The 13068-nt window shown below is 43.6% G+C and overlaps 1 protein-coding gene across 1 annotated transcript in view; it reads left to right on the plus strand.

The window, feature by feature from the left end:
- Window positions 1-13068, plus strand: part of PGGT1B (protein geranylgeranyltransferase type I subunit beta) — a 39655-nt gene that overhangs the window by 19626 nt on the left and 6961 nt on the right. Inside the window, exons 3-7 of the mRNA XM_038769622.1 lie at window positions 492-559; window positions 1225-1376; window positions 2953-3085; window positions 4327-4372; window positions 12202-12386. Of these exons, the coding sequence (XP_038625550.1) occupies window positions 492-559; window positions 1225-1376; window positions 2953-3085; window positions 4327-4372; window positions 12202-12386 (584 nt within the window). The remainder of the gene's footprint in view (window positions 1-491; window positions 560-1224; window positions 1377-2952; window positions 3086-4326; window positions 4373-12201; window positions 12387-13068) is intronic.

Below are 13068 nucleotides of genomic sequence, written 5' to 3' on the forward strand. Positions count from 1 at the left end.
GATCAAACCTTCCAGAATACAGGTTCATTCTATTGAGCATGCAGTATTAACAGCACACCCATTTGCTAAATTGACTTGAATCATCCTGGTAAATTAAAATGGATTTGTAAATCAACTCAAGTCCATTTTGGCAGTGAAAATGTTAAGAAAAAATATAACTTAAAACAATTTAATTTGGGGATTTTAGTTTTTTCTTCACCGTAATTTTTTTTAAAACAATTTGAATCAGAAATTGGGCAAATCAAGTTAAAACCTACAGAGAGACTAAACGACAGCATGCTTGGACAGGGGCAGATAGTTTCTCTAAACTGATATTTTTTGTTTGGTGGACTATGCCAACATTTGTTGAGCTCTGTTAATATAAATACCGTCAGTTGCCTTTCACTAAGTGTATGTAGAGATTCTCTTGTGAACATATTTATCAATGTATATATGTATTTCCAAAACCTTATTATGTTATTTACAGAGTCAATGTGTGTGCTTATTTTTAGAATCAAATTTAAATCGTTGTGGATTCCGAGGCTCCTCTTACCTGGGAATTCCTTTCAGTCCATCGAAGGTTAGTAGACTCGGTGCTCGTATTGTATGTGTGGATGATAGAATGGTATTATATGGGAAGCAGCGTGGCCTAGTGGATAGAACACGGGCCTGGGAGTCAGAAGGACCTGGGTTCTCATTCCGGCTCTGCCACCTGTCTTCTATGTGACCAGGGGCAAATCACTTCACTTCTGTGCCTCAGTTACCTCATCTGTAAAATGGAGATTAAGACTGCTTCTTAATGCTTCTCATTTTGTGTTCAGCCAGCTAATTGGGCAGTTTTCAAATTTAACATACATCAGGTGTCATTAAGCATCCCACTGAAATACGAAACTTGACCAAGTTGTTTCACAAGTAGAACAGGAAACACTGTAATTGCTGCTCATTGTTAAAGTTAACTAATGGAAATTTTAAATTTGTGAAAGTGGCCTGCGTGTAATCATTCAGGCACTGAAACCAAATAACTGACGTATAAATCAGCGCTTAGAACAGTGCTTTGCGCATAGTAAGCGCTTAATAAATTCCATTATTATTATAATCAGATGCTTTCCATTCTTACAAATTAGGGTGAAGTTAAACTCAGTTTTGCTTTCTGTTGAAGGTCTACCATGGAAATACTTGTTTGTTTTGCAGTGCTCTAATCAAGGGTGCCCTCATGGATTATGTTGTGAATTTCTTTCGTTTTAGCCTCCTGGTACAGCTCACCCTTATGATAGTGGGCACATAGCAATGACTTATACTGGTCTGTCATGCCTAGTTATTCTTGGAGATGACTTGAGCCGAGTAAATAAAGAAGCTTGCCTGGCTGGCGTGAGGGCACTTCAGCAGGAAGATGGAAGGTATGAATTCTTTCTCACGGGAGAATCTTGATCAACTTAAGAAAAGTCATTGGTGGATTCTTGTTTTTGATTTAGCCCTGTTTTTACCCCCACCACATGTTCAGGGCTTTTCCCCTGATTTTTTTCCCAGAATTTTGTGTTAATCAAATTCAGCCAGTTCTGGTATTTAAAGTTTTGGAACTGCATCTGTTTTGGAAGACTGAGAAGGGAAGCAGAGGTGCCTGGGCACTGGGGTTCAGGGGGATTCCCAGGAGTCTTTGGTTCTGTCAAGAGCACCAGATTTGGTCTGGGTGACTTTTAACCGGCTCCAAAGCTGGAGTTGCTGGTGACAGTGCGGCACTTGTCTCCACTTCTGACCAAAAACAAATTCTCATATTTACCCAAAAATTGCACGCTCACATTTTTCACCCATTCTTTACCTTGCTTGGGTTGGAGTAGGAAATTCTAATAAACGCCTGAGAAAAATTAAAGACTAAAAACTGAAAATGAACCCAACCCTTTATAAGTTTATAAGTTATTTACGCAGATTCAGCCCAATGATGGTGGCACACAAGGGTGCTTAGGAGGAATAGTATCTCACCCATTAATTTCTCCAGTTTTTTTATTTTTTCAATTTAAACTCAGTGAAACTGCCTCCGCACCTTGCTGTTATATAACAAATTCTGTAACCCTACCATCGGCTCCCAGAGAAGTGAATGACCGAGTTATGAACTGCAAGGCAACTGTCAGCTTCCACCAAAATAATAATAATAATTACTATTATGATTATTGTATTTGTTAAGCGCTTACTATGTGCAAGGCACTGTTCTAAGCACTGGGGTGGATACAAGCAAATCAGGTTGGACACAGTCCCTGTCCCATATGGGGCTCACAGTCTGTCCCCATTTTGTAGATGAGGTAACTGAGACACTGAGAAGTGAAGTGGCTTGCCCAAGGTGTCACAACCTACAAGTGGCGGAACCGGGATTAGAACCCATGACCTTCTGACTCCCAGGCCCATGCTCTATCCACTATGCCCTGCTGCTTCTCACCACAAACCCTTCTTGTAACCAATTGTAACTTCAATGTGTACATTTGTGTTGGTTCCCAATTAGGGAAAGTCACCTGGGTTGCCAAAACAAATAAAATCCAAAAGTTTGAAAATATCCCTGAAATTCTTAGAGCATCCGGTATTCCATTTTGGTTTTCCCAAAAGCGGGATCTAATCTGTGAAAACAGTAGTCCTGAGTTGATTGTTATCCCTGAAGTTGTTTTAGGTTTGGGCAGGGAATGTGTCTGTTCATTGTTATATTGTATTCTCCCAAACGCTCAGTCCAGTGCTGTGCTTTTAGTAAGCATTCAATAAATACCGTTGATTGATTGGGTTACAGTTTCTTAGACTTCTCAGAGATGCCATTGTGAACTTGTCATGATAGGTTGTTTTTTCTTTTTTCCTTTACACATTGACCCTCTGCATGCTGTTTGGCATTTAAAAGGAAGATAAACGGAGGAGGAACAATACAGTATAAAATGTATTTAAGGCATATATTAAAAGGACTGTTGTGTACAATGCTAAGCATAAAAATGTGTGTTTCAGTTTTTGTGCTGTACCTGAAGGTAGCGAGAACGACATGAGATTTGTGTACTGTGCTTCCTGCATTTGCTACATGCTCAATAACTGGTCAGGCATGGATATGAAGAAAACCCTAGACTACATAAGAAGAAGTATGGTGAGTTATGCTGAAGAATGTCAGGCATTCTTGATTTGGTGATATCTTTGAGCTTGTTAGCTAGAAAAAAAATGGTTTCCTTTCTTAGCAGACTGTTTAATATTGAAGTCTTAATGTTCAATCTCAGCAGTAGAAGCCACTCAACTCACTTCACCCATTTCATTTCATAAACCATTGTTGAGAATAGCCCTCATGGCTGCTAGCGAAAAGGATGGACTCTTCCTCATTGCCAAAAACAGTGGAATTGAATATTTAAATAAGAGAACGAGGAGTAGCATGGCCTAGTGGATAGAGCACAGGCCTGGGAGTCAGAAGGACCTGGGCTGTAACGTCGGCTCCACCATTTGTCTGCTGTGTGACTTTGGGCAAGTCGCTTCGCATCTCTGGGCCTCAGGGATTAAGACTGTGAGCCCCATGTGGGACATGGACTGTGTCCAAACCGATTAGCTTGTACCTACAACGTGCTTAGAAAAGTGCCTGACACGTAGTAAGCGCTTAACAAATACCACAATTAATATTATTATTATTAATAAATAAACAGTGTGAGCATATTTTGCCATGGAAGCCGATATGCTCACAATCAATTCTGGAGAGTTTGAGAGGTGGATGGAAAAAAAGAAAGGAAATAGGCTTCACTTTTCAGGTATTGGAAGGGTGAAAAAAGCTGCTGATGAGCTGAGAATTACAGGATTTAAAAAATGGGTTCGGATTACAAGGAGAAAATGTTTAGTCTGGATTTAAGGAATTACTTCAGTGGGGTGAGTTGTCAAATAGGGTCCAGAAAGAACTAGGGGGATTCCCAACTGAGGGGCACCCCCATCCAACCTGACCCTACTGAAAGACAACTCTACTAGATTGCTAAGTGTAACCATTAGGACAAGGCAGTTATGTACCCACTCATGTCGCCTCAGGTCCAACCCGTCGAATCAGTGCTCAAAGTCAGTGACCCAGGTGGTGATAATTCCTTTTTTCTACCAGAAGAGGTCTGAAGTGGTAGAATTAAGCTTTTAAATAAGAGACTTCAGAGTGTCCTTCTATGACACATGAAGTTAAATTTGTGTATTTTAAGGAGACATCTTTTTGAATATTACGTGCAATTTTGGGGATGGGGCGCTCTGAAGGAGAGCAGGAGGGAAAGCCGGACCCCCACGTTTGAACACCAGCAAGCGATTTTTAAGAATGACAATGACACTTAATAATAATGATAATAAAAGTGAGTAATATTGCTTTTTCTTTTTCAGTCCTATGACAACGGGCTGGCACAGGGAGCTGGACTAGAGTCTCATGGTAAGATGATGAATGGGAAGGAAAGTTTTCGTAAGTGCATCACTGTCCCGTTCCCCTCACCAAACAAACAGGGAATACATTTGGCAGTGCCAGGGAAACACCTTTCCACCTTCTTTAAAACAATATGTTGGGGTTTAGAATGGGTGACCACACTTTCTGGCAGTTTGATGGGACAGACCTGAGAAGTTTATCCCATATCATGACGTGAACTGCTTTTCGGCTGTCTTGTGCTTCCCCTGTGGACCTCGATTCCTTCTCTCCTTGTATACTGTTTTCTCCACTTCGCATTCATCTGCGGTCTCCTTTAAGGCCAGTACTGATGGTGTGTCATAGATCAGCCTGGTGGATCCAGCAGCTGTATGGGCCTTGGCTTGGGCTCGATAGTACTTAACTCCCATTTCTCTCACTCCATGTTCAGAAAACTATCTGATTTTTGTCCTTCAGCATAACATTAAATGGCTGGACATATTGGTGCAAGTTAGCGAGAAGAAACACATTCTTAATGGAGAAACTAAACTCCTTGATCTACTCTCCTCTTAGTCTAAATGTGCCGTCTTCTTCAAAAACAGTTCCTCACCCACCTGGCGAATTTCACTTCCTGATGAAGTGACTTTGCATGGCATCCATTTTAATGGATTCGCTTGCGACCAGGTAAGTAAGCCTGGCCTCTTCCCCCACCCCCTTTTGCCCCCTGCTCTCACCCCCAACACTTTGAGTTGCCATCACTGTGGATTTTCTGCTACCCTGAACTCGGGGCATCTGTCCACTGCCTCCGCAATCTCCCAAGGCTCTTCTCCCCTCAAGGCTTTTCTCGACTTTAAAAAAAAAGAAAAAAATTAGCACTGCTTTTTACTGACCCTCACCTCCCAAGACCACAAAGGTCAGGGAATGGGCCTGAACTGAACCAGAGTGGAGCAGGTTGGGAGAGGCCTGGGAGGGGACTGCTACTACCTACCTTCCCCCCCCCGCCCTTTGCAGCCCTGGGAAGTGGAGGCTGCAAGCTGGGGACGAAACTGGTGGGGGCTGTAAGTTCTGGTGATAAGGTTAAAAAGCAAACAGAAAATATTGTAGAGGTGGGTAGGTGAGTTTGGAGTGCGAAAGGAAGGTTTGCACATTATGCTTCGTCCTGCAGCACAGCAGAAGTCACTGCACTGACTGGTCTGTTCAAAGACACTCAAGTACTCCAAGAGTGTGATGCTGGCAAAGGTAGACAGAACGCCATAGGAGCCTCAGAAGTTCTGAACTCAACCCCTTTCCTATTGAGTGGCTAAAGCTAGCCCTGTCCCAACCTCATACATGCCCTACCTTCTTTGCCTCCCTCTCTCCTCCAGCATTTTTCTGTGGCTGCCACCTTGCTGTGATAGGGCGAGGTTTCCTCCCACGACCCTGTCACTAGCATGAGCTCTTCTCCTCCCTCCTCCCCAGCTACAAATGCTGTCGCCCTGGTTGAAAAGCAGGTGTGGCAGCAGTGGAACACTGGGGAGGAGGGAGGGAGGACCCCACTCCCTCTGCCACCAGCTCTGACCTTCACCGTGGCACCCCAGTGGTACCAGGAAGGAGGAGTGTTTGCCTCCTACCCCCTGCTCTCCTACCATCCCACTCCTGAATTTAGAAGAGAGGGGGGCACAGAGGGACTAGGGAGACCAGGGCTGGCCCTGGAGTGCAGGAAAGGAGCCAAGAAACCTGCTGGAATGGGGAGGGCTGGGCTAGGATGGACGGGGCAGAGCTTACTTCTCTGGCAAATTTGCTATAGCAGAGATCTGAACAGCTGTCATGTCAAGAAATCATCATTTTCTGCTTGACTGATGATGTGGAGCACCACCTAGCCCTATTCCTGTATCATCTTACAGTCATGTTGCTAAAGGGAGTAATTGTCCGAGAAGAGTTGGATACACTGGCCTTTTGGTCTATGCTTGTGTTCAGGAATAGTTGATCTTTAAATGAAGTCTGTGGAGTAAAGCTTTTTTTTTTCCTATGGAATTTGTTAAATACTTTGTGTCAGGCGCTGTACTAAGCACTGGGGTAGATACAAGCAAATCAGTTTGGGTGCAATCCATGTCTCACATGGGGCTCACAGTCTTACTCCCCATTTTACGGATGAAGTAATTGAGGCACAGAAAGGTGAAGTGACTTGCCCAAGGTCACACAGCAGACCTGGGATTAGAACCCAAGTCCTTCTGACTGCCAGGCCTGTGCTCTCATTCACTAGGCCACACTGCTTCTCATCCCAGTGGACATTTTTGTGATTCCAAGGCTCCAATTTAGAAATATGTGTGCTTTTTGGAAGGGTATGGCATATATTTTTGCTACCATGCAATAGAACAGACATTTTTTAGAGGGATTGTACAGTCGATGCAAATGGATCCAGTTGTCGTTCATATTATTTAACCATGGAAGAAGATAACGATATTAACTAAATGGTGGCTTATTCTGAGAACCATCCTAATTGCTATTTTGGTAGGAAAATTATGAGGTTGGAATTCAAATTCTGCCTAATTGGAAAAATAAACAGGTGAAAATAAGGTAGGTGTTCACTGGAGCTCTGAATTGGATCATTGTACCTCAGTAATGGGGAATTATTTTGTATTTTTAGACGGCAGCTTTTTTTCCCTCTTTAAATATTCTTAGGTTTGAGAATTGCATCTTGCTGTGAAAGTCTGGCATTTAGCACTGCAGCAGTACTGCAGTGTACTGTGTACGAGTTGTAGACAGTGAGCTCGTTGTGGGCAGGGACTGTTTGTAATCTCCCAAGGATTTAGTGCAGTGCTTTGCACACAGCAACTCAGTAAATACGATTGATTGATTACTGGCAGTCATGACTCAGCCAAGTGACAGAAAAGCCCAAACTCTTTTTATAAAACTGTATTGGTTTAGAATTGTTGTGAAAGGGAGGGTTCATGTTTTTTTAACATGATTTTAAAATGCTCTTTTTGCATAATAATTTTTTAAAATCCACAGTTATTTGCAGAAGATTGATGCTGTTTAGAATTGTAAAGTCTGTATTTGTTAAATGCATATCACTCATTTGTTTATTTTATCTAGTGTTCAAGTCTGTCTTTTATTAAAAAAGGCAAAAGTGTTTTACTGACGAATACTGACAATATTGTACTGTATTTTTATGGACAGTCCATAAAAATACAGTACAATATTGTACTCTACAATGTGTATTTCCTTTATGTGCAATTGATATAAAAAGCATAGACAAATGTTAAACATTTTTCCATATTAAAAAAAATAGGCTCCAAGGCCAAGCTTGGTATAGGCTTGGGTGAGGTCTCCAAATAATTTGAAAATAATCTCGAAGGGCGTTCTGAAGGGTTCCTGACTGGTCAGGAGCCTTGATTGTTGTCTTTTTGCATTTGACAGGGTTCCACAACAGTGGAGCAGTCTTTTTACTGCAGGACTTGTATGGCTCACTAATGGCATAGTGAGAAGCAGCATGGCATAGTGGATAGAGCACAGGCCTGGGAGTTAGAAGGTCATGGGTTCTAATCCTGGCTCCTCCACTTGTCTTCTGTGTGACCTTGGGCAAGTCACTCAACTTCTCTGGGCCTCAGTTACCTTATCTGTAAAATGGGGATCGAGATTGTGGGCCCCATATGGGACAGGGACTGTGTCCAATCCAATTTGCTTGTGTCTGCCCCAGAGCTTAGTACAGTGTCTGGCACATAGTAAGCACTTAACACCTTAATTATTATTATTGTTGTTGTTTACTTGTTGCTAGACTGTGTGTGGTCTTTTTCAGGATTGCCCCTTCCACAGGGGGTGAGTTAGAGGCTGGAGCACGGAGAGTGGGGTGGGGTAAGGAGGTAGAAAAAAACAAAAACCTGTTAGGAGCAGTAGCCAGAAGAGGAAGAGTTTCAATGAGTTTAGAGTCTGTCTCATTCATTCATTCTTTCATTCATTCAGTCAGTCATATTTATTGAGCGCTTACTGTGTGCAGAGCACTGTACTAAGCGCTTGGAAAGTACAATTTGGCAACATATAGACAGTCCCTACCCAACAACGGGCTCACAGTCTAGAAGGGGGAGGTGGATAGCAAAACAGAACAAGTAGACAGCAGACGGGCACCATTGGAAAAGGAGTTGAGATGCTTTGAGCAGTTCCCACCTACTGTCTATTTTCCCAAAAAACTACTTAGTGAAAATTGGGAGTGTGGGGGGGAGCGAAAGATTAAAAGACTTCAGGACCAAATGAATGGTTTAGATGAGTGGGTATCAAGGACAGAGTTTAAAGTAGGAAAATAGATCGCTTAATACTAAGAAAAAAACTGTTGTGTGTGTATGTGTGTGTGTTTTGTGATTAATAAAGAATGAACTTTATCCCTGGTTGTGTGTTTATTCAGGAAGCGGGGAGGGAGAGTCGATTCAGTGAAGTTCTGGTGGCCATGCATCTTAGAACAGTGCTTTGGACATAGTAAGCGCTTAACAAATGCCCTCATTATTTTAGAGGAACAGTGCAAGGAACGGCATTAAGAAATGGCTTTTGTAGACCTTACGAAAGCATTTGGTACCGTCAGTAAATCTGGCCTTTGGCGATTACTTCTCACATTTGGCTGTCCTGAAAAGTTTCTCAGGGTTCAGAGACTACTCCGTGATGGCATATCTGACTGGATCAGATATGAGGGTACCATGTCAGCTCTATTCCCCATCCCCAGTGGAGCAAAGCAGAGATGTGTAGTAGGTTTGGTCCTTTTAAATTTATTCTATTCAGCCGTGCTGGAGGATGCAACAAGAGACTTGGGTGCAGATGTTAGAATGCACTTCCACACCTCTGGGAAACTCTCCAACTCAACAGACTTCAAACGTCATCCAAAGTCCTAGAAAGCAGCATTCAAGAGATATTATATGCAGACGATTGTGCTCTAGAGGCCCACACCCAGAAAGACACACATCGGATCGTAAACTGAATTCCTCAATCACCAAGCCTTAGGGATTGCCAATAAATCTAAAGAAAATTGAGGTGATGTATCAGCCATGCACAGTCAAAAATTTATATTGGCCGTAAAGAGCTCAATGCTGTTGAAGAATTGGATACCTAGCCAAGACACCGACCAACGATGCCATGACAGACAAGGAAGTAGAACATCGAATCAAGAAGGCCAGTGCATCCTTTGAGAGATTCAAGCAGAGTATGGCAGCAGTGCGGTATTAGGCTACAGCATAAATTATAGGCCTATAAAGGTGTAGCGATGTCCAACCTTCTCTATGGCTGAGCGATCTGGACTCCACATGAACACCGCATCCTACCCTTTGAGCAGTTCCATCAGCGTCATGATCTGCATGCAGTAAGACAGGATCACAGGCAAGGAAGATCTGGGATGAAGCCGGTCTTGCATCGAAGCTCACCTCAACACAACTACCCTGAGTGGGACACCTGAGGAGGCTGACTGATGGCAGGAGAGCCAAACAGCTGCTGCTGAATGGTCAGCTGAATTCTGGAGAGCAAAAGCAAGGGGGACAGAGGAAGGTTTTAAGGATGCCATTAAATAAACCTTCAGATAGTGCCACATCCTAGCTGACAGTCATTTGCCATCGATGGACCAGCATACTGCAATCAAAAAATGAGTAGTTCTGTAAGCAGAAGCTTTGTAAGGATCAAGAGACAAGGCAAAACCATTTGCCTGGGACTGCAAACATCAAAAAGTGCTAACCCAACAAGGGATAGGCTCTTTATATGCACTGCGTGGGTGGAACCGTGGGTCTCTCCTGTTGGCCTTTTCAGTCACGCACACCCAGGTGAATTTTACCTTCAGTGGCATTGGCTTTGAGTGCAAAGGATAACTATATATGTAGTAGCTACACAAAGCACCGTGTTGGCACATTAAATATGCCGTTGCGGCATTGTCTTTTAGGTGCCACCGCTACATCTTAACGAAGTAAATTGGCTTGTCTGGTCCACAGTCCAGCCGCTCGGCTGCGGGGGAAGGGGCTTGGGGAGCAGGGTGGAGGAAGGCAGTGTGCAGTAAATCCCACCTGCCCCTGCTACCACCAGCTCCCTGCCCCATCGTGCCCTACTCTGGCTCTCTGGCTTCAGGAGGTGACATAAAGCAGAGATGGGGAGGGAGGAGGCAGGGAGACAAGGATGAGCATGGAGGGTAGGAGGAGAACAAGAAAGCCAGGAGGATGTGGAGGTGAAGAAATGCCAAAAGCAGAGTGTGACTCCAGACATGTCAAGTGTCATTTGTCCTGAATTGAGGACCTCCTGTATTGTGTTTAGGATATCTTTCTCTTGGTTTGTAACCACACTACCAAAGGAAGGAAAAAACATTCTTCAGGAAGGCAGCTCTTCTGCCATAACCCTGTGCCAGGTAGTTGGACCCCAACTCTTTTGTTGTTAGTTGGAAAGCTTTCCAGTCCCTGCATTAGGGCAGAAATAGCAGGGTAACCCAGCTGGTAAATGCTTCTCAAAGCAGGGTTGAATGCTGGAGACCATGAAGTACAAAAACCTCTGACGTGTTCAGGCCAAAGGAAGTCAGTCAGTAGTATTATTGAGTGCAGAGCACTGTACTGAGCCCTTGGAAGGGGACAACAGAATTAGGCATGATCTCTGCCCTCCTGGGGTGTAAAAGATCAGGCCTGATCTACTCGGACGAGAGATGCTACAGCCAGGACAACCCAAGGGCCAGCTGAACTATTACAGCTTGATGTGTGTGAATATTTGGAAAAAAAAATGAATGAGCCAGTAATGGAATCCTAAGAAATAAGTTCTCAGTTGAAGGAAGAAACACGGGCAGTTGCTTAATGAAAGGTGCTTTCTCCACTCTGCTTTCATTTGGTCATGACCAAAGGCACCTCACAACTAACTGTAGAATTTCAGCAGCTGGTAACTCCACAGTGACCCTCTGGTGAGGCACAAGCAGCCCTAAGAGTAGCTTAGAGTTTGTGAGCTTGCCGTGGGCAGGGAATGTGCCTATGAACTCTGTTATAGAGTACTCTTCCAAGTGTTTAGTACAGTGCTCTGCACACAGTAAGCACTCAATAAATGCCATCGATTGATTGTTCAGCTCCTCTATGGCCAAAAGGGCTGAAGCCAGGATTTGAGATGCAAGGAAATCATGAATCTAAGAGCAAAAAGGAGCATATGGGGTGAAGGAATGGCTCTCAGCAGCAGTGGTATTTATTGTGCGCTTACTGTGTGCAAAGCATTGCACTAAGCACTTAGGAGAATACAATATAATAGAGTAGGTAGACACGATCCCTGCCCACAAGGACCTTATGGACCTTTTTATTTTGCCAAATTGAATGAACAAGGTTGTTAGGAAATAAACTCCAAGGAAGGTTTATTTTTTTTCCTATAAAAATGTTCTTTCTACCTTTCATGTTTTGAAACAAGTCTGACCTACCTTCCATGTGTCTGAATTGAGTTTGAATCCACAGTTCTTCAAATGTGGCTTTTATCCCCCTGCCACCCAAATAATTCTCATTCATTAGGGAACTTAGCAGCGTCTAACAGGCTGGTCTGTCTGCCTGTTTAGCTTTGGCACCCTCACCGCAGGCCAACTCCTGGCTTGTACTCAGTTGGCTTGGGTAGTGCTGCCTGTGAAATTAGTCTGCAGCAGTGGCCAGCTGGGACCGATAAGGCAGTGTAAATGGAATTGTTTGCTGAGCGTCTTAGGAAAAGTGAGCTTCAGCCCCTGCTGGTGGGTAAAATCAAACGAGTGCTTTGAGTCTCAGAGTTTGAAGGTGGCGGCCGTGACAAAAGTTATTTCTTCAAGTTCAAATCGATCATATGCTTTTCCTTTGTGGAATTGACCACTTTTCTCATAGGCTTTTGCTCCACAGGCCACCAGTGTGAGGCTTGAAGTGTCCTGTGGTTATTATTGGCAGGTGGATCCACTTTTTGCGGGATTGCCTCACTCTGTCTGATGGGCAAGCTTGAGGAAGTTTTTACCGAAAAAGAACTGAACAGAATAAAGAGGTGGTGTATAATGAGGCAGCAGAATGGCTATCATGGAAGACCCAACAAGCCTGTTGACACCTGCTACTCCTTTTGGGTGGGAGCAACTCTAAAGGTGAGAAATAAAAATGGGAATGAAACAGCATGGACAGTGAACTAATCAATAATATTTATTAAGCACTCTTTCTATGCAGAGCATTGTATCAAGTGCTTGGGAGGGTAGTAGAAGGGAGAGTATGTGTGGTGATGGTTCTTTTTTATGGTATTTATTGAGCACTTACTATGTACCAAGCACTGTTTTAAGTGCTGGGGTAGATACAAGGCAATCAAGTTGTCCCACGTGGGGCTCAGTCTTTATCTCCATTTTCCAGATGAGGTAATTGAGGCACAGCAGACAGGTGGCGGAGACAGGATTAGAATCCACATCCTCTGACTCCCAAGCCCGTGCTCTTTCCACTAAGCCATGCTGCTTTTAAATACCCTCTATCATCCAGGGGTGATCATCAGGATTTTCAGGGCAGCTCAGTTACTTCTGACCCTTTATTGTGCATTCAGATTCTAGAGAAGATACCCAAACATAGAAACAGCATTGCTTAGTAGATACAGCATGGGCCTGGGAGTCAGAAGGACCTGGGTTCTAATCCCAGGTTTGCCAGTTGTCTGCTGTATGACCTTGGGCAAGTCACTTAACTTCTCTGCCTCAGTTACCTCATCTGTAAAATGAGGATTGAGACTGAGCGGTATGTGGAACATGGACTTTGTCCAATCTGATTATCTTGTATCTACCCCAGCACTTA

Source organism: Tachyglossus aculeatus, chromosome X4 (genome assembly GCF_015852505.1).
Source record: "Tachyglossus aculeatus isolate mTacAcu1 chromosome X4, mTacAcu1.pri, whole genome shotgun sequence".
NCBI lineage: Eukaryota > Metazoa > Chordata > Mammalia > Monotremata > Tachyglossidae > Tachyglossus > Tachyglossus aculeatus.